At 53.3% G+C, this 20,784-nt stretch overlaps 1 protein-coding gene across 7 annotated transcripts in view; it reads left to right on the top strand.

Annotated features, from left to right (window-relative positions):
- GDAP1L1 (ganglioside induced differentiation associated protein 1 like 1) overlaps positions 1–20,784 on the top strand; it is a 50,871-nt gene that overhangs the window by 17,615 nt on the left and 12,472 nt on the right. For 2 of the 7 annotated variants that reach the window (XR_011379875.2, XM_070051819.2), the window contains exons 2-4: positions 8,497–8,638; positions 16,027–16,219; positions 16,846–17,019. Coding sequence is in view for 5 of the 7 variants with exons in the window: in XM_070051819.2 (XP_069907920.1) it covers positions 16,114–16,219; positions 16,846–17,019 (280 nt within the window). In the remaining 2 variants the exon portion in view is untranslated. Of the gene's footprint in view, positions 1–8,365; positions 8,639–15,975; positions 16,220–16,845; positions 17,020–20,784 lie in introns of those variants that run through there. The other 5 variants (XR_519789.5, XM_008274466.5, XM_070051820.2 and 2 more) reach the window with 4 other exon arrangements.

Below are 20,784 nucleotides of genomic sequence, written 5' to 3'. Positions count from 1 at the left end.
CCACGCTAGAATCCACACAGATCATGTCTGGGGGAGGGGTGGAGGTGTCCATGTTGCAGGGCATTGGATGCCTGGGACTCTGGGCATCACTTAAGAGAGGAGGGTGGCCGGCGCCGCGGCTCACTAGGCTAATCCTCCGCCTTGCGGTGCCGGCACACCGGGTACTAGTCCCGGTCAGGGCGCCGGATTCTGTCCCTTGTTGCCCCTCTTCCAGGCCAGCTCTCTGCTGTGGCCAGGGAGTGCAGTGGAGGATGGCCCAGGTGCTTGGGCCCTGCACCCCATGGGAGACCAGGATAAGTACCTGGCTCCTGCCATCGGATCAGCGCGGTGCGCCGGCCGCAGCGCACCAACTGCGGCAGCCATTGGAGGGTGAACCAACGGCAAAAGGAAGACCTTTCTCTCTGTCTCTCTCTCTCACTGTCCACTCCGCCTGTCAAAAAAAAAAAAAAAAAGAGGAGGGTGAGAGGCTCCCAGTGGGGAGGGAAAGGACCTGAGTCCTGGCCCTGCCCTGATGCCTGCCTGGGCCAAGTGAGTCGCTTGACCTTCTTGGACTGGTTAACTGTTAAAAGCATTCATTCCATTTTGCAATTTTCTCTAATAAGAACATAACCAATTAGATAGAGCTGGCTAAAATAAACTAGAGATTTAAAGTAGAGTTTAGAACAAGCCTGGTTCCTATTTATTATTTTTTCTCACTTGAAAGTAATGGTTGTTCAAAATGGGGGAAAAAAGAAGAAACAGTCCAACCAAGCAGAAAGTGGTTCCTACAGAACACCCATAATTCCGCCCACCCAGAGACCCAGCTGTTGGCAATCTGCTGAGGTCTTTCCAGAAAAGGGGTTCTTCCTGGGGGATGGGCTTTGGGGGAAGGGAGTCCCTGAACCCAATAAAGTTGTGTGTTTCAGCTCCAGAGAAGTTCTTGACCCCGTTTATGGGACATTTTGTATATCTTAGTTGTTTCACTGTTGCAAAGAATGCAGTACAAATATGAGGCAGCGTTCAAAAAGTTTGTGGGAAATGCATATTAGGAAAAAACTATGCGTGGACTTCCAGTTTTTGTGCACCAAAATAAAGTTATCTGTTAAACTCCATTTTCCACGAGCCTTTTGAAGTACCCACAGCAGAGCTAGATGAAAAAGAATTAGAATGTAATGAGAAAACAAGGAAAGGAACATTTGAACATAAAACAAAAACGATTTAAAGAACATGAAAGAATCCAAATTATCTCATAGCGTGCAAGGTTTACCTGTAAGATAGACAAGCAAGAGACAAATTTCATTTCAAACCAAATTTAAGACAACAAATACCTATTGGTCAAATACTGTTCTGTGCCAGCACCTGTGGCAGGTGCTGCAGCTCAACAGCCCAGTCGTTCACCCCACTGAGCTTGCAATTGGTGGAGACTAACACTGGAAGCATTTCATACAGAAACACAAGTTCTCGTTTAGCCAGCCAGCCTTCATGACCCACGGCTCTGCCATGGTAGCCCCTGAATTTTCTCACTCTCCATCCTTTTCTCACTGCATGCCCGGCCTCTTGCCTTTGAGGAGACTATGGGTTTCAGTCCCAAGCAGACACCTACTTCAAACTCACACCCAGCCCAGAGTTGCCTCAGAATGCGTGTCCCCTTCTGGAAACAGTTAGCTCAGCCGCCACCCTGCAACTCAGGCCTTTGCTGCTTGTTTGAAACTTTTCTTTATTTTGAACTGCAGCTTCTCTCCCTGTAACTTCCTCTAATTGGTCCCAGAGCTTCATAAAACAACCTTTAGATCCTCTTTGGATGAAGTGTCCCATCCTACAGTCTCTTCCCCAAATCTGTGATGTCCCTCCTTGGCAGGGAGGGGGGGCAAGCTCCCTGTTGATTCATCAGGCAGTGCACATGCCCAGCTTTTCCAGCAAAGCAACTATGAACAGATGGTCACAGCAAGAGGGCAACAAGGCCCAGCTCTTTGAGGACAGCCTATGCTGGTGACCCTAGCAAAGATTCCGCAGCTTCAGGAGGTACGTGGGGAAGAGAAGACAGACCAACCCTGACTGGAGGGACTTATCTGCTGTTCTTCCAAAAAGAGCCTATGTCCCTTAGAACAGAGCTCCTCACACTTAACGTGCATGCGGGTCTCCTGGGAGTCTGGCAGAACTGTGGGTTCTTGCTGAACAGGCCTAGGGCGGGACTGAGACTGTATACCTACCCAGTGGTTTCCACAGGATCAGTTCCTAAAAAGTCAAGCCCCAGAATCAAAGTGTAGGCACACTTTAAAGGCTTGTTATGTTCTGCCAACTTCTTCTCCCATAAGAAATCCACAGTCTCTTATCTGAAGTGGGAATTTGGAATTCAGATTTCATAGGATCTCGGAAAGGTAGTGCAGGGCCATCCGGAGGATGTGATGTACCCTGTGGAGGCTGGGAAAAGCACCTCTTTTTTTTTTTTTTTAAGACATTTATTTGAAAGCAGAGTTAAAGAGAGAGAGAGAGAGAGAGAGAGATTTTCCATCTGCTGGTTCACTCCCCAAATGGCAGGGCCAAATCCCCAGAGGGCTGGGCCAAGCCGAGGCCCGGAGCCACACCTACATCTGGGTCTCCCACATGGGTGGCAGGGGCCCAAGCACCTGGGTCGTGCTCCACTGCCTTCACGGGTGCTTCAGCAGGGAGCTGGATCAGAAGTGGAGTAGCCAGGACTCAGAATGGCGCCCCTGTGCGACGCCAGTGCTCAGGAGGCGGCCTGTCCCGCTGCAACGTGGCGTGGCCCCAGTGCTGCTATTTCTTAAAATTTCATTTTATTTGAAAGGCAGAAGAGAGTCAGAAACAGAGGTCTTCCATCTGCCATGTCTGACCCCAAAGAGAACAGCACTTAATCAAACACAATGCTATTCTCCAGGGAGAGTCAGTTAAATACACAGAAAATACCCTCCTGTCATTTCAGGTCAGATGTTACCCCAAAGTGAGCAGAGGGAAAAAGAAGGGAGACTTTTGGGTCATGATTTGTTGGATTTGGGGATTGCAAGTAGGGAATCATTGGCTTTAATTTCTAGGATTTATTTATTTATTTGAAAGTCAGAGTTACACAGAGAGGAGAGGCAGAGAGAGAGAGGGAGAGAGGTCTTCCATCCGATGGTTCACTCCCCAATTGGCTGCAACGGCCGGAGCTGGGCAGATCCGGAGCCAGGAGCCAGGAGCTTCTTCCAGGTCTCCCACGTGGGTGCAGGGGCCCAAGGACTTGGGCCATCCTCTACTGCTTTCCCAGGCCACAGCAAAGAGCTGGATCAGAAGTAGAGCAGCTGGGTCTCGAACCAGCGCCCATATGGGATGTCGGCGCCTCAGGCAAGGGCGTTAACCCACTGCACCACAGCGCCAGCCCCAATCATTGGCTTTTATAACTGGCAAGTCCATCGTGGGCTGGTGCCTTAGGGATGCCTAAGGTAGCAACTCAGTGATTTCATCCAGAGCTCACTTTGTTTCCTAGTTCAACACCCCATCTCCCTTTACTGTCAGCTTCAGAGTGGGTGGGAAGACACAGCCCCCAAATGTTACACAAACCCCAAGCTTTACTGTGGCAGGACTACCCCTGGACTAGCAGGGCAATGCCCTGGGCTGATGGGCTGATATTAGAATCAATCACTGGAGCAAGGGTTGGTGGGAATGCTCTGATTGGCTTTGACCACTGAGCATAGGAATAGGTGAGTCCCACCCCCTCTCCATGGCTGCAACGTGCTGAGGTGGGGAATGGCAGGTGGGGTAGAATGTGTATGCGAGAAATAATCACAGTGTCCACATTGCAATTTTATTATGATTTGTTTATACCCTCTGTCTTTTGTAAAATTTTAACTACTTATTATTGATTTGTAGGAGCTTTTTATATTTGATGAGTATTTCTCTGACCTTATATAAGTTGTGGATATTTCTTCCAGCCCATGGCTTATCTTTTAACTTAATTTCATAATCATTTTTATGGACAAAAATTCTGCAAAGCTCGGTGTGTCCAATCTGTCAGCCCTCTACACTACTCTTTTAATCCACTCAGGATTTGAAGTGGTCTGAGGAACAAAAGTGACATTTTTTTCAAGTTCTTGGTAATTAGAACTATACTCAGTGAATGGAATTAGTGTTCTGGAAACAAGAACCAGGAGACTAAGATTGTGTGATGGAGACTTTAGAGAAGTGGAACATTTATCTCAATTGTCCCAGCTTGTGTTGCCTTGTTAATAATGACAGTCTTTGCTCCCTTAGGAAAACTTGGATCTTGAAGGGGACTGCATGTTTTATACCCTCCTTGGGGACACTTACGTCCATGATTAAGACAGAGAGGCTTATTGGTTTTGAATCACAATTTAAGAAATCACAATTGAAGTATACCTTCGGAGATTTGGATTTTGTATCTCAAACCATTTTTTTAGAGAGCTTTAATCCTAAACAACCATCAAGATTCGACTTAGAAAAGATAAGTGCTTTTACAGATTAAGCATTCCCTCAGAAAACAGGAGGCTCCTGCCCAGCTCTCCACCACCTTTCCTGGTCCCAGTCACAGCACTTCCCTGCTGCGCTGTAATTGCTCAGGCCCTCGCGGAAACAGACAGTTCTCCAACAAAGAAATTAAAATGACATTTAGACATTTGGAAGCATGATCAGCTTCTCTCATAATTCATCAAATTCAAATAAAGAATGGCAGCTGATAAATGCAGACAAAAGGACCAAGTTAGAAAGTCATCATTTCACAACCTCTGCTGCTGACTCAGTGAAGGACTCCCAGTGGGCGAGATTCTGGACATCCACACGTACTGCTTGGCCGTGGAGAAATGGACATTGGTGCCACAGAGACGTGTGGGCATCCCCTAAACCACGTAATCAAGGTTGGCATCATTTATAGTGGGGGTCAGGACATGGTGTGCCTCCTGATGCAGGTGAAATGGAGCACGCAGCACCACCCTTGCAGGATTAACTAAATTCCTGCCCCCAGAATTTTAACCTAAATCTAATGCATCCATCAATCTAGATAGTAATTTATAGAAGATTTAGGGGAGAGTATAAGAACTGAAAGGACGCCAGAGGAAGCAACCAAATCCCAGACATTGTATGAGACACCGGCCCAGTCCGCTCATGAGTCAGTGCCCAGGGGAAAAGGAGTGAGGTCCATTCTCACTGAGACGCTTGAGAGATGAAGCAAGATTTGCTGGATGGTCCTTGACTGGATGGATCCTGGTTGAAATCTGCTATAAAGACATTTCTGGAGAAAACTGGAGAAATGGAATATGAATCAGATTTTTACAGTCTTATAAATTTTTTAAATGTGAAAGTTGTGTTTGTGTAAGAAAATGACCTGGCTTAGATATAAAGTAACTGATACTTTATGAAGAAGAATTTAGTTGGCAAAATATCATCATGCCTATAGTTTATTTCAAAATACATCACCTCCCCCAACCAAACAAAAATGACAATTTTTTTTAAAAGATTTTATTTATTTGTTTGAAAGGTAGAATTACAGACAGAGGGAGAGACAGAAAAGTCTTCCATCTGCTGGTTTACTACCCAAATGGCCACAGAGGCCAGAGCTGCACCGATCCAAAGCCAGGAGCCAGGAGCTTCCTCCAAATCTCCCATGCGGGTGCAGGGGCCGAAGCACTTGGGCCATCTTCCACTGCTTTCCCAGGCCATGGCAGAGAGCTGGATCAGAAGTGGAGCAGGCAGGGCCGGCGCCGCGGCTCACTAGGCTAATCCTCCGCCTTGCGGCGCCAGCACACCGGGTTCTAGTCCCGGTCGGGGCGCCGGATTCTGTCCCGGTTGCCCCTCTTCCAGGCCAGCTCTCTGCTGTGGCCCGGGAGTGCAGTGGAGGATGGCCCAGGTGCTTGGGCCCTGCACCCCATGGGAGACCAGGAGAAGCACCTGGCTCCTGGCTCCTGCCATCGGATCAGCGCGGTGCGCCGGCCGCAGCGCGCCGGCCGTGGCGGCCATTGGAGGGTGAACCAACGGCAAAGGAAGACCTTTCTCTCTGTCTCTCTCTCTCACTGTCCACTCTGCCTGTAAAAAAAAAAAAAAAAAAAAAAGTGGAGCAGGCAGGACAGGAACCAGTGCCCATATGGGATGCTGGCACTGCAGGCAGTGCCTTAGTCTACTAAGCCACAGTGCCAGCCCCTCACAAATTTTGAACTATTATTATATCTGGATGATGGGTATCTGAGTATTCGTTGAGCTATTTTCTTTGAATTTTCAAGTTTGAATTTTTTATCTAATGAAATTTTTTAAAAAAAGATACTACTTTCTAGCCGTAGATTGACAATGAAAAATTAAAGTTTGGGGGCAGGTGTTGTCTAGTGGTTAAAACACCAGTTCAGATGCCTGCGTCCTGCATCGGAGTACCTGGGCTCAAGGCCGAGCTACAGCTCTTGACTCCAGCTTCCTGCTAATGCAGACCCTGGGCGGGTGGCGATGATGGCGTGATTGGATTCCTGCCACCCACCCACATGAGAGACCTGGGTTGAATTCTCTGGTCTTTGTGGGGCATTTGGGTAGTAAACCAGTGGATGGGATTCATTCTCTCCCCCCCCGCCAAATAAAAGAAGAGTGAGGTTTTTTTGTTTTTGTTTTTGTTTTTTTTTAAAGAAGTTTGAAAACATACTGTTTTGGCAGGGGTGTAGGGAATGAGTATTTTCCTCTATTATTAGTGGAACTTGGAACCTGTTCGGAGGGACCTTGGCAAAGACATGTGCTTTAATCCAGCAGTTCCACATCTAAGAATTTAACGTGGATTTTACTCAAATTCCACAATGAATAAGGGTATCCATGGCAGCTTCATTCTTGTAACAAAAGACTAGAGACAACATACATGTCCAACAATAGGAGCTGATGGTACCCATATGTTATGAAGTATGGATTAGGCATTTTGTGCAGGAAACAGATTTCCAAGGAGTGTTGCTGGATGAACAAAGCAAACAGTGCCAGAAAGTCCTGCTTGTGTTACTCAGTGTTGTGTCCGTGGCGCCGGGCGCAGTGGCCCACAGTCAGTGCAGGCTGAGGGAGTAAATTCACGTTTGAGTACCACTGCTGCTAGGCTCCCAGCATGCAGTCAGGTGCAGCCACAGGTAGGGCCACAGTTTCCGTCCTGAACAAATTTCTTCCTTGAGTTCACAGATACTTCAATTTTCCCATAAAACGTACCATGTCCTCCTTTGCAAAATCAGTGAACAACAAATTCTGAAGGGAAAGAAGGAAAACAATTTCTGTAAAAGGGTAACAAGAAGAATTTGCTAGCAGGGGAGGTTAATGTAACACCAGGGATGTCATAGAGAACACAGTTCCCTGCCTCTGGCAGCCGAGAACATAGGGAAGGCCGTGGACCCAGAACCCCTACACACCAGAGGAAGGAAGGAGCTGACTCCTCAGGGGCTGTGCCTTCGATCCAGGCTCCCGTGCCCAGAAGTCTTAGAAGCACAGGTGTAGCAGGAGATGGGGACAAACTGAGCTCACCTTCCTAGTACTTCCATTTGCATCTGCCATCTCAACATCTGCTTCTGTTCGCTCAGTGGCAAATAAATGAAACACACTTCCATGGTAAGGGGAGCATGGCGTGTTAGGGAACGGGATGTCCAAGTTCTCGGAAGTTTAGGATAGATCGTGTGTGACAGCAGAGGCATCACCGCTTTATTTGGACTCTGGTTGTGTCTTGGTTTCCTGGGGAAGGTGTGACCTCTGGCCATGACTCACCTGCTCAGGTTGATAAATGCCTGCTGTGCTGTTGTTTATATTATTATGTTTTCTTGACCTTGTGGCTAGGAGCAGGAACGCTGAAGCCAGACTGCCCAAGTTCAAGCCTCAGCTCCACCGCTCAGTAGGCAAGTGACCTTGGGCAAGGTCACTTAACCTCTTGGTGCCTCAGTTTCCTCCCCTGTAAAACGAGGCTAAGGGGATTCTTGTGGGGGCTGACTGGGCGAACCGTGCCTGGGCCCACAGTATGTGTGTAAAATAAATCGGAGTGTGTTCCCTTCTGCCCCAGAGACCCTTATAAGGGGGAAGGAGAGTCAGCAAATAGCAGCTTCAAAGAGAGGCCCGCTGGTTCTGGGCACTGCTTTCCAAACGGAGGAGAGCTCTGCCACACCAGTTGTCCTGAGAGGTGTCTGCTCCTTGGAAGGCAGGAATGCGTCTGTCATGGTGGCATCTTTGGCGGGTGACCGGCCACGTCCTAGGAGCTGCTTGCGCTTCCTTGCACCCCTTCCCAGGAGACTGACGCCACCGAGGAACTGGTGGCTTTCCAGGCGGGCGCGGGCCCGGGGCGGCGGCTGCGAGGCAGGGGGCTGGGGGAGGGGGGGAGGCGCTCCCGGGATCCCCGGCCCCTCCCCCACCGGCCCAGTGAGTAATGACATTCATCGGGAGGGAGGGGGCAGGCTCGGCGAGGCCATGTGATGCTGGGCGAGAGCGAGTCGCGCCGCGCCGCCGGAGCCTCCTTCCTGGCTCCCTGCGATTGCGGGCCGTCATGGCGACCCCCAATAACCTGACCCCCACCAACTGCAGCTGGTGGCCCATCTCGGCGCTGGAGAGCGATGTGGCCAAGCCGGCGGAGGCCCCCGACGCGCCCGAGGCGGCCAGCCCCGCCCATCGGCCCAAGGAGAGCCTGGTTCTGTACCACTGGACCCAGTCTTTCAGCTCGCAGAAGGTAGGGCCTGGGGGCTCCCGAGATGGCGGAGGGGGTGCTCCCAGGAGGTGGCTGGCCCTGTGCGGGCTCCAGGAGCGCAGCCCCCCAATTCCAGGGGCGCCCATTCTGCCTCTTCCCCATCCCCACCCCGAAAGGCGCGGCGTGCTGAGGGGCTCAGGAGAGAGACAAAGACAAGAGGACGGGCCTGGGCTCTGCTGCGGGGGCGGCCGCGGGGGGCACAGGTGCTGGGGGTGGGGCGCGCAGTGGAGGGGATGGAAGGCAGAAAAACCTCCTGGGGTCCTGCCCCAGGGGCCGCATCGCAGACCCTGGCGCAGGTCACTGCTCCTCTGCCCCCTGTCCTAGATGGGGCCTTCGTCCTGCTGGGGCTTGGAGAGTCTGTCCCCGGCAGCCATGCCCCACCTTCTATCTTGAGCTGAGAGGGAAGGAGTTAACCCATCCCCTTGGGCCAGCCCTACTTGGCCCAGCACGTCCAGGTTTCCCCTCTTAAAGACACAGAGTGGCCTGGCCCCTTAGACCCTTCTCAGACCCAGGGAGCTGGGCCAGCAGCGGGGAGTCCAGCCTGGTGCTGAGTTGCTGGGTTTCCCGCTTCCTGGGGCAGGGCTGAGGCCTGGACTGCACCCCTAGGGGCGCACTCTCCCACCCGTGTCTCTGGCAGGGATTCAGCACCATGGCCAGGGCCTGAGCCAGACACCCACTGGCTGCCTGACCTTCCTGCTCCTCTTTGTTCCATCGGCTCATTTTCTAGATGAAGAAATGGATACCATAAAGGGAAAAGGCCTTGGACCAAAGGACTTGGGTCTGAGTCTGAGCCCAGGGGCAGTCTCACCACCTGGGAATTGGTAGAACACGGAATATAGCAGTGACAGCTGCTTCTGATTCCAGGGTCTGCAGGAGCTAAGAGGGCTGAAGAGGCCATTAACTTAGTGTTCTATTCAAACTTGAGTATGTGAGGATCGTGGGAATCCCTCTTTAAAACATAGTCTGCTGGATTCTACCCCAGAAATTCTGGTTGGGGCCCCAGGTGTGTGTCTCCAGCCAGCTGCGGGCTGGTGCTGCTAGGGCAGGCCCACTGACCCCCTCGGAGTAGCCCCTATTTAGAGTGCAGACTCAGAGGCCACACTGTCCCCAGCAGAACTGTTGTCTTCCTATAACTCACTGTGGTGCTTTCACAGGTCGCTTGGCCTCTCCAAAGCCTCAGCTGTATAACCTGTAAAATGGAGCAATGCAGTAGTCTCCTTAGAGGGCTACTGAGAGGGTGGAATGAGGTGATGCACAGACGGTGCTGATGGGTGGTGCCTGGCAGGGGGTCAAGGCCCTGCTAGTAGTGGGTGATGTGACGTCATTGAAGTGTCACGTAAAGGAGGGGCAAGGGCTGACCAAGGTCGTACCAGGGCTCATCCATAAATTTGGCTCATGCCTGCTCCATGGCCAGCCCTGTGCAGGAGCTGGGGAGTGGCTATGCATCGGTGTGACTTCCTGATTGTAGAACCTTCTCCCACCCAGCCCCTCAGGAACCAGGCGCCAGTGGCTGGGACTGGACAGGGGACAGGGGCGTGGCACCTCTTGTTACCTTTTCCCAAGGGAGCCTTCTGTCCCCCTCCCCCAACCCCACCCCAATGGTAAAGTCCCCATTACCCTGACCTCAGGGTTCAGGTGGTCCCTTGGTCAGGGATGAGACCACCCACTACTACCCCACTTTTGACCAGTTCTCTGACTGAGCTAGCCTGAGTGTCTCCCTGCCTCCCCTGCCAGCGCCTTCCCAGACACCCATGGTGGATTCTAGGGCCAGACTAGCCTGGCAGAAAGGGTGTGGGCTCAGCAGTCAGATGGTCCAGGGTTCCAGTCTCATCAGAGTGGCTTACTGGCTGAGTGACTTTGGACAAGTCACTTCACTTTTCTGTGCCTCAACATCGTTGTCTGGAAAAGGGAACTTGTGTATCCTGCAGAATACAAGGTATTGCTGAGTGCTTTAGAGGAGATGGGTCTGTATGGCTGTCCCAGGACATATACATGTGAGTTCCCTTCCTTCCCCCCAGTCTCCAGAGGCCTTGCTTGCATGCAGAGAGCCCTCTGCTTTGTGGAGGGTCTGAGAAGCTTGCCTCAATGACACCTGAACTATTCACAGCAGAAAACAGCCCACCTCCAGGAGTGACGGCAATCCCACTGGGTATGTGGGGCCCACTCAAGAGCCAGAGGGCAGCAGGACAGTGTGGGGTGCAGAGCCCAGGCTCTGGGGCCAGACTGGCCAGGCTTCCGTCTCAGGTCTGCCACAGACCAGCTGAGTAGTCCTGCACAAGTTCCTAACCTCTCGTGCCTCAGTTCTCCACATGTGTAAGAAAAATGCAGGGCCCAGCGGGGTTGCCGTGAGGATTCAGTGACCACATTCGTGTAAATCACTGGGAAGCGCACTCAGCAAGACTGTCATAGGGAGGGGACTTCACCGCTGGCCAGCCTCAGGTCAAACCCTAGCCCTGCCACTGCCCCGCTGGGAGGCCTTGTGTGAGGGTCTTTGCCTCTCTAAGTCCCACCTTCTTCCTGGGGTGGCAGGATAGGGCATAGCCACGCCTGCCTCGGGGGTTGTGCAGGTTGATGTCCCACATGGTCACGCACTCAGCACAAAGCCCTTAGACATGGCGCACTAAGTGTGAACTTGGCAGGTGAGGGCTGTAAGGTGTGGTACAAATGCTCCCAGGCACCTGCCCCCAGCCACCGAGACCTCCTTTGGTGGCAGAAGCGAGGCTGAGAAGGGCAAAAATGCAGGGAACCAGCCTTCAGTTTTCTCAGCAGGAGAATGGACTGATGTGTGATACAAATTGCTCCCTCCCTCCCCAGACAGGAAGCTGCTCGGTTTCTCAGTGTCTCCTGCCTTTTTCATGTCCTTCTGTCCTTACACCTGCCAGTTTTTTTTTTTTTTCAAAACCAAGATTGCTGCTTACTAGCTGTGTGACTTTGGGCAAGTTACTTACTGTCTCTGTGCCTGTGTCCTCTTTTGTAAAATCAGGGTGTTAATGGATACCTAGCTCACTCGATGTTTGTGAGGATTTGAGAGAAGACGGCTAAAGCTCTCAGAGCCGTGTCCAGCACCACGGAAGTGCTGGATGAGAGTTAGTTGTTATCGTTGCTGCCTGAGGACCACCCATGGATCCTGCAGCGAGTGCAGTTCGAGGTTCCCTGACCACATCCTCAGAGTCCGCTCTTGTCTTGAATGCGCCTGTGGAGAGCTCCCGGGCCCGTCTTCGGCCCTCAGTGGTAAGAGACTCAGGTCTGGGTCCTGACATGCAGGCAGGGCAGGGAAGAAACAGATGAAGGATGACCTCTGCCCCTTGTGCAGACTCTTGGGCACTGGCTCCCTGGCCCTATACTCATGCTGCACTTGACTGTTCAGTGTCCACAGGCAAGAACCAGCAGGGCGATATGCAGCACCTGTCCCCGCTCCCCTGCTCAGAGGCCTACAGTGGCTCCCCAGTCCCTCCCAGCGGCCTCAGGCCCTACTGCACAGTCCCAGGCTTGCTAGGGTCCCAGCCAAGTGAGAGGATGCCTAGGGGCGCTTCTCTGAATATTATTTTTAACTGAATAAAATAAAACGCGTGAGAGTATTAGGTTACAAAAAGCAACATCATATTGAAGTACAGCTATCGAAATATTTTTAAAACAAGTATGTTATATAATGACATATGTGTTTCCATATTAACCCATTACATAACCCGAGCTAGTGGCAGGTCTGCTAAGCGCTGTCGTGTTGAAGTCACGATGAGCTACGTGGAATTTCGGGGTAGCTGCAGCAGTGGGGAAGTGCTGCTAGCACCACCATACTTATCGCCTACATTCATAATTGAAGGAAATGCTAAATGTCAGTCTGACATAAACATGTAATTTTCCCATCCATCCTAGTTCAAAGACTCTGAGCTTATCCACGTGGGGGCCTCTTGGTCTGGGAGTCTCCATCACAAGTCCCTGCTGTGCCCCTTTCTGACCTCACCTCCTCCTCATCTCCCCGTCTCCCCATCACTCTGCCCCAGCCACTCTGGCTTCCCTCCTGTTTTGGGAACTTACTGGACATGTTTTCCCCTTGCAGGCTTTGCACTGGCTGCGCCCTCAGCCTGGAACTCCCTGCCCCAGGTCCCTGTGTGTGTACCACTCCCTCCGCTTGTTCCACGCTTGGCCCTATCCACAAGGCGCGCCCTGCTGGTCCACCCCACTTAAATTGCCACTCATCTCCCCAGCGCTAGGCACCCTGTTCCCCTTCCCCACCATCTGTTGACTGTACTGTAGCATCTTAACTGCTTCTCCTCCATCTGCCCCACTAGAAGGGCAGCCCCCCCCCCCCGCCGTGGGCAGGGGTGTTTCTTTCATTCCCCGTGAGTCTCTAACACTTAGAACAATATGTGGCACAGAATAGATACTCAATAAGTGTTGAAAAGTGATGAGTCTGCAAGCCAGAAGGTGTTACAGGAAAAAGATATCTGTTTCTGTAAGCCTGAAACCACTCTAAAAAAAATAGTCTATTAATTATTTTTAAAGATAGTTGAGATAAACTGAGGCTCAGACTCCAAATGCCTTTACAAAGTCACACAGCAACTAAACGGCTGAGCGGAGATGCCAACCCAGTCAGCATCACACGTGGGACAGTGCCTGAGCCACGGCACGACGCATCAGTGGGCTGTTTTCGGGCTCCCACGGGGCAGAAGCTTGGCCCTGGGCTGCATGAAGCCTGGTCACACTGGGTGTGGGCCTTGGTGGCTGCGTGGCCTTCCCTTGGCTTGGCTCCGCTCTGGGTCCCCCACCCACAGGATGGCACACGTTTCTGGCCTGCTCAGATAAAGGAGACCCTGGGCAGCTCCAGACAGCGTTACTTTACCTCTGAAGGCAGTCCCCTCCCCCAGGCAGCAGCCACAGCTGGCACCCTCACTGGAGTCCCAGAAAGAGCAGGGGGCACCCTGCCAGGATGGAAGGCCAAGGGCAAAAGCCTGGTTCAGTTGCCATTTGCATGTATTCAGCTGGGTAGGGAGGCTGAATGGCTGGGTAGAACTCAGCTGCTGAGGCTGAAGGAGACCAGGGTGAGTAGAAATAGAACGAATGGTTTTGCTCCCGTCAAATCCCAGCCTCAACTGCTCTGGGGCTGCTACAAGGCCACAGGCCACCCTGGAGCTCAGATGCACATGGGCATACCCACTCTTGCTCATGCGCACTCACATCTGCACATATGCTCTCACGCAGGGCGTGAGTGCCCAGAGTCCTGTGCACGCACACATACTCGCCCACATTCATGCACACATACTTGCTCACTCATGCGCCCCACTCACACACTCACACACCCAGACCCATATAGCTGCTGCTGGGGCTGCTCACTTTCTGCACCTGCTGCTTCTGCTGCCGCGGAGGGAAGGGGAGCCGCCCTGTCTCCCGCACAGCGTGAATGTGCTGTCAGCTCTCAGCAGGGCTGCAGGACACTCCTTGGACACAGAGTCCAGACCCCTTGTTTTGCTAAGGAGAAACAGGGGCTCAGAAAGGGGCAGCAATAGCCCTAAGGTCACACAGCACTGCTGGGACAGAGAAAGGATGAAAGTCCAATCCCAGCCTCCCAGCCCAGGGACTATTCCTGTACCTCGGGCCCCACCTGTAGGACCTGCTTTTGGCTAACAGCAAATCAAGCCATGAAGAAGTGCTGGGTGCTCAGGGCTCGATTCCCTCTCCTTCCCCACACTCCACCAAACAGAAGGGCATGTTGAGGTTAGCTGTGAGGGTAGGGTGCCAAGTACTACAGGACATCAACAGGGGGTTCAGGAGCGCACGTGTGTGTGTGTGTGAGAGAGAGAGAGAGAGAGAGAGATCACAGTGATGTCAGAACCCACATAGTACTCTCCATTCCGGGACTCCATCCACATCACCCCGTCCCTACCTCATGCCAGCTTCGAAAAAGCATACCACATTGCCCATTTCATGGTAACTAGAGATCAGAGAGGTCAACTGACGCGTTCAGGCCCACACAGCAACAACAACAAAAACATGCCGAGGAGCCACGCTTCAGATCCAGATCTGGCCGCCTCCAAAACCAAATCTAGTGCAAGTAGCCGAGACACATTGCCCCTGCTGGGCACCAGGCACCGTCCCACGGGGTCTGACACACCTCATCCTCACAGCAGCCCTCTGGGGGAACTGCTGTAGGGCTTCCAGGAAAGGAAACTGAGGCACACAGAAGTAGAGCTACCTGCAGAGCCAAGTCAGCCAGAGCTGCCCATGACAGCAGGAGGCCTCCGCTGGGTGTGCACTTCCTGGCTCTGGCAGCAGGAGTGTTGGTGGGGAGGCCGGGGATGGCCAGGCCCAGGAACTGCCCACTGTGTGGGGTGATTCCTTGAGAACTGACCTTGCCTGTCTGGTAGCCCTGCTCTCTGGGCTGGAGCCAGAGGTAGGGAGGAGGGTGTGGGAGCTGACCACGTGCCATCCTGTCGGCGGAGGGGCGGCTTGCGCTAGGTGCTCCTCCTTGCTGAATCTCCATCCACAGGTGGGGGGACTGGACCGGGTGATCTAACCATCTCCCAGCTCAGAAACCTGGGGCTGGCTCAGGAGCATGCTCAGTCTCAGGGCTGTCTGTTAGCTCCCACGAGATATAAGGAAAGACCGAGGGTGGAGGTAGGGGTGGGGGTAGGAGGGGTGAGCCTGGAACCCCTGGAGGAAGCCGTCTGAGCAGAGAACACTGGGATAGGAGTCAGCAATGGTTGCTTCCGGCCCTAAGTCTGCTGCTGAATTGCTGCTGTTTGACTTTGGGAAAGTTACTTCCCTTCTCGGAGCTTTAGTTTTCTCGGCAGGAAAGATAGGAAACTGCTCCTTGATCTGCCCTCCTCTGGGGAGCATCCAGGTGGGACGCTGTCAGAGGATAATAAAGGGCTCAGCGGATGTGGGCAAATCATTTTTCTCTACCTGTTGTTCCTCAAGTAGTTTGAAAAAGTTAACTCTCGATTGTGGTGATGAGAAAGTCTGCCCCTGTGTCCTGCTGGTGATCAGTCGTGGCGTGGGTGTCTGGGTACCGGGCCTTGGGTTGGTTCTGCTCATACTCCCATCCTGCCTGGAGGGGAGCTGAGGCCCAGCAAGTGCAAGGCATTTGCCCACAGGACCAGCGTCCTATCCCGGCTGTGCCCAGTTGTAAACCAGCCCCTTACCCAGCAGGCAGCACTGCCCCTTGTGCCCCGGCATAGCCGGGCTCTTCCCACCACCAAGTGCACGTCCCTGGCAGCTCTGCCCCAACCCAGGTGCCCAAGAACAGGCTGAAAGCAACAGTGTCCCCTCCTGTGTGTGACCTCTGACCTCCCTCCCTGCACGCCCCCGCCCTGCCTGGGCAGAGTGTCCCCTGTGTCCACCCGCCTTCCCCGCTCTGCCCCTGGCGCCTGCAGGTGCGGCTGGTGATCGCCGAGAAGGGCCTGGCCTGTGAGGAGCGGGACGTGAGCCTGCCGCAGAGCGAGCACAAGGAGCCCTGGTTCATGCGGCTCAACCTGGGCGAGGAGGTGCCCGTCATCATCCACGGCGACAACATCATCAGTGACTATGACCAGATCATCGACTACGTGGAGCGCACCTTCACCGGAGGTACAGCCCCCGCGGGGCTGCGTGCACTGCGGGACACCTCGGAGATCCGCCAGGGTCATGGGCGAGGCACCGCGGGGCGACAGGCAGGCTCCCCGAGGACCCCCGGCAGAGGGCAGGGCCCGGACACTTCTTAGAAGTACTGGGGCTACAGCCCCTTCCCCAGGAGGCCCGGAGTCACAGGCAGGGCCACGGCCCCTCGGGAGTCCCTCAGTCCCCACAGACAGGGTCAGGATCTCCCGGGGTCCTGGGGCATGGGCAGGACACAGGCAGGGCCAGACTCCTCAGAGCACAGTGCGCTGTCCCAGACACCCCGAAGCCCACAGCAGCGCGTGGTCTCCCTCAGGAGCTCGCTGTCCACCACCGAGGCAGAAGGGCCTCAGGGCTCAGGCAGGTTCTGGGTGAAAGGAAGGCTCTTCAGTCCTGGACGTCCATTCTCTGGAAGTCAGGCAGCACTGGGCCTAGACCCCATCTGGCCACAGGTTTTAAGCAGAGAGGAGCTGGCTGTCAGGGGGACAGCTTGACAGCCCAGCAGGAGAGGGATGGGCCCGGGACCCCTGGATGCTACCCTTTGTGGTCTGGGGGTGCTAGGGTGGGTGTCTGAGGCGGAGCCCTGCTGGTGCCTGCAGAACATGTGCTGGCCCTGATGCCCGAGGCGGGGAGCCCACAGCACGCACGGGTGCTGCAGTACCGCGAGCTGCTGGATGCGCTGCCCATGGACGCCTACACGCACGGCTGCATCCTGCACCCCGAGCTCACCACCGACTCCATGATCCCCAAGTACGCCACGGCCGAGATCCGCAGTGAGTGCCAGGCGCAGCCAAGCGAGCCCCCCCGCTGCCCCCCCCCTCTTTGGACAGAGTCCTCTCTCCTGGGTCTCTCTCTCTCTCTCTCTCTCTCTCTCGTGGGCGTGCATGCTCTGTGTGTGTGTGTGTGTGTGTGTGTGTCTCCGTGTGTGTCTTCCTCTGCCTCCTTCCTCCCACCTCTTCCTCTCTCTTGCTGTCTCTGTTGGTCTCTGCCTCGTCTGGGCACCCAGTGCTCTTTCTCCTTTCCGTCTCTTGCTGCTTTCTCGCCCCCTGTCTCTGGCCTTCCATCTTGTTCACCGTGTTCCTAATTAAATGCGCCCGTCCTCCTCTCCCAGTGTCTCTCTCTCTGTGTCTCTCTCTCCTCTCATTCCTTTTTCCTGCCCCTACTCTCCCTCTCCCCCTTACAACCCTTGTAGTGGCCATGGGGTTATTTGTCCTATGTAGGGGTTTGTCTGATTCTTGAAGATTATTTTTTAAAAAAAAGATTTATTTTATTTATTTGAAAGAGTTACAGAGAGAGGTAGAGACAGAGAAAGAGGTCTTCCATCCACTGCCCAAGTGGCCACAACGACCAGGGCTGGGCCAGGCAGAAACCAGGAGCCAGGAGCTTCTTCTGGCTCTCCCATGTCGGTACAGGGGCCCAAACACTTAGGCCATCTCCTACTGCCCACCTAGGTGCATAAGCAGGGAGCTGGATTGGAAGTGGAGCAGCTGGGACTTGAACCGGTGTCCATGTGGGATGACGGTGCTGCAGGCCAGGGCTTCAACCCGCTGTGCCACAGCATCGGGCCCCTTGAAGATTCTCAGTAGACAATCAGTGCTCAGTAAATGATCGCTTCCTCCCTCTGAAAGGAATGAGGCTGATGTCCAAAGGTGAGGGGGTGGGGTGTCAGGTTGAGGAACTTAGCCCTCTCCCTTTAGAATCCCCTTGAACAAGACTCGGAACATATCTATACAGTCCTGCCCATATTCAGTCAACAGCACTTATAAAAGCTCTAGACAGAGGGCCAGGGACAGACGGGGACAGACACAGCTGTTACCATCCCAGGGTCATGGTTCTGTGGAAGCAAAGAAAGTAACCAGTTAGTTACAGTACGAGACTAAGTAAGTTTGAGCAGCCTCTCTGAAGGGCAGTGTGGCTAGCCTGTCCCAACCCGAAAATGACTCACACCTTGGGAATGATCCAAGGTTACACTTGGAAGTGTGCACTCACAGGTCGGAACAGGATATTCACTGCAGCACAGAGGGCAACAGCAAGAAATATCACTGGAAATAACCCAGCTATGCATGAGTCAAGGACTGGGAAAATAAGCTACAGTACTTCCATACATGCGGATACTGTGCAGGTGTCTAAAATTTAACAGGTGTATGGAATGCTATCATGTGAACCTGGGATGCTCTCCCAAGTGCACCTAAAGGGGCTAAACACACAGGTTGTTTGCATTGCAAAGGGGACTTCTGGAAGGATGTGCAAGAAGCTGCTGGTGTGTTTCCCTTGAGGCAAACTGAGGGACCACAGGTGGAAAGAAGAGAAGTTTACTAAACAGTTGTTCTTGTAAAGACTTATTTATTTGAGGAGACCAGGAGAAACACCTGGCTCCTGCTTTGGATCAGCGCGGTGCACTGGCCACAGTGCGCCAGCCGCAGTGGCCATTGTGGGGTGAACCAATGGAAAAGGAAGACCTTTCTCTCTGTCTCTCTCTCACTGTCCACTCTCCCTGTCAAAAAAAAAAGACTTATTTATTTGAAAGACAGAGAGAGAGAGCAAGCAAGAGAGCTCCTCTCTCTTTTGATTCACTTCCAAGATGACTCAACAGCTAGGGCTGGGCTAGGCCAAAGCCAGGAGCCTGGAACTCCATCCAGGTCTCCTACCTGGGTGCAGGGAACCAAGCACTTTTCAGGTGCGTTAGCAGGAAGCTGGAGCAGAAGCAAAGCAACTGGGACCCAAACTGGCGCTTGAATATGGGATGCTGATGTGGCACATGGCGGCTTAACCCACTGCACCACAATGCTGGCCCCTCCCATACATTCTTTAATCTGAATTGCTAGCAAGTATGCATGTATAACCTGTTCAAAGTAAGTGAGTGTAACAATGTTCCATCCAGTACCCATCAGCATTATAATCCAGGCAGCAGCATCGAGGCTGTGGGACCAGAATGCAGCAACATCCAAGGATGAGTAGGAGGTGGTTGGAGAAGGAGAGGGGCATCGTTATCGTTTCGGATCCTGGGTGGGACAGGATGTGGTGTGGTGGGAGCTGATGTTAGCCCAGGAGCTGGCACTGGCCGTGGTGTGAGTCTGGGGGGTGGTCTGGCAGGAGAGGGATTTCATCCAGAGAGCAGAGGAGAAAGTGACAGGAAGGGCGCTTCCCAGAGAGCAGTGTGCATAGAACGCTCAGAGCCCCGCTGTCTTCCAGGTGAGCAATGATGCCTGGCCTGGGGCAGAGACAGGCCCAAGGGCAGCTGGAGGTGTCCTCCCAACCTGTCCTGAGCCACTTGAAGGTGCCCGGGCTACTCCTTCCTTTGAAGAGGCAGAGAAGGGGCCAGCGATGTGGTGTAGTGGGTACAGCCACCGCCTGCAGTGCTGGTATCCAAAATGGGCGCTAGTTCAAGTCCCAGCTGCTCCACCTCCAATCTAGCTCTCTGCTATGTCCTAGGAAAGCAGTAGAAGGTGGCCCAAGTAATTGGGCTCCTGCACCCACGAGGGAGACCTGGAGGAAGCTCCTGACTCCTGGCTTCAGATCAGCGCAGCTCTGGCCATTGTGGCCATCTGGGGAGTGACCAGCAAATGGAAGACTCTCTCTCTTTCCCTCTCTCCCTCTCTCCCTCTCCCTCTCTCTCCCTGCCTTTGCCTCTCTGTAACTCTGCCTTTCAAGAAAATAAATAAATCTTTAAAAAAATAAAAAGGCAGAGAGGATCTCAGGGCCCCTGCCAGGGGAGAAGGGACCTCAGGGGTTGCAGAAGGAGCATCACCCAGCCTGCAGAACCCTTCCAGTCAGCCCAACGTCTTCCCCGGCCTGGCCTGGCCTCCTGCAGTCTAAAGAGAGCGCCACGGGCAGCCCCAGTGACTGGCAAGAAAGAAGCTGCGCTACTTGACCTTCACATTCATAAAACATCCATGAGACTTAATATAGCTCTGAAGCTGAAAGAGCTGGGAGTGTGTAGCATGGGTTTGTGTCAGGCCAGAGTATCAGGCCAGGATCAAGGTGATGGAGGGTGAGACCTTAGAGGACACTGGATAAACAACACCAGTCACTCGTTTCATTCATTCATTCGTTCATTTGTTCAGCGCTCATTAAGCTCTTGCTCTGTGCCAGCCTGCACTGGGTTTTAAGGGAACGGAGAGAAGTCTGACATAGGCACTGCTGTCCAGAAGCTTAAAGTCTAGTGGGAGACATCTACCTGCAGAGATGGGGACATCAGCATCAAAATCTCCACATACAGGGGGTGGGCATTCAGCCCAGCAGTTAAGACGCCCGTGTCCCCTGCCACAGTGCCTGGGTTCAGTATGGCCATGGAGCAAAGACTACAGGCTGTGCACCGCTCACGTCCAGTGGGGCTCTTTTCACATGTCTGCGAGGTTGATCGAGCTGTGCCATGGCCGCTCTGATCACTGTCTGTGTTCCCTGGTGGCAGTGGACACTGGGCAAGAAAGGCATCAGATGGTCAGATCTGGAGGAACAGGAACGGCTTCATGGAGCAGTGACCTGGAAGAATGTTTTCAGGAACAGAGGGTAAGGCTGTTCCAGAGGGAGAAGCAGTG

The sequence above is a fragment of the Oryctolagus cuniculus genome, chromosome 11 (assembly GCF_051225735.1).
Source record: "Oryctolagus cuniculus isolate XC-2025 breed Fujian yellow rabbit chromosome 11, ASM5122573v1, whole genome shotgun sequence".
NCBI classification, from domain to species: Eukaryota; Metazoa; Chordata; class Mammalia; order Lagomorpha; family Leporidae; genus Oryctolagus; species Oryctolagus cuniculus.
Note: the sequence above shows the minus strand (reverse complement) of the source record. Positions and strands in the feature narration are given on the sequence as shown.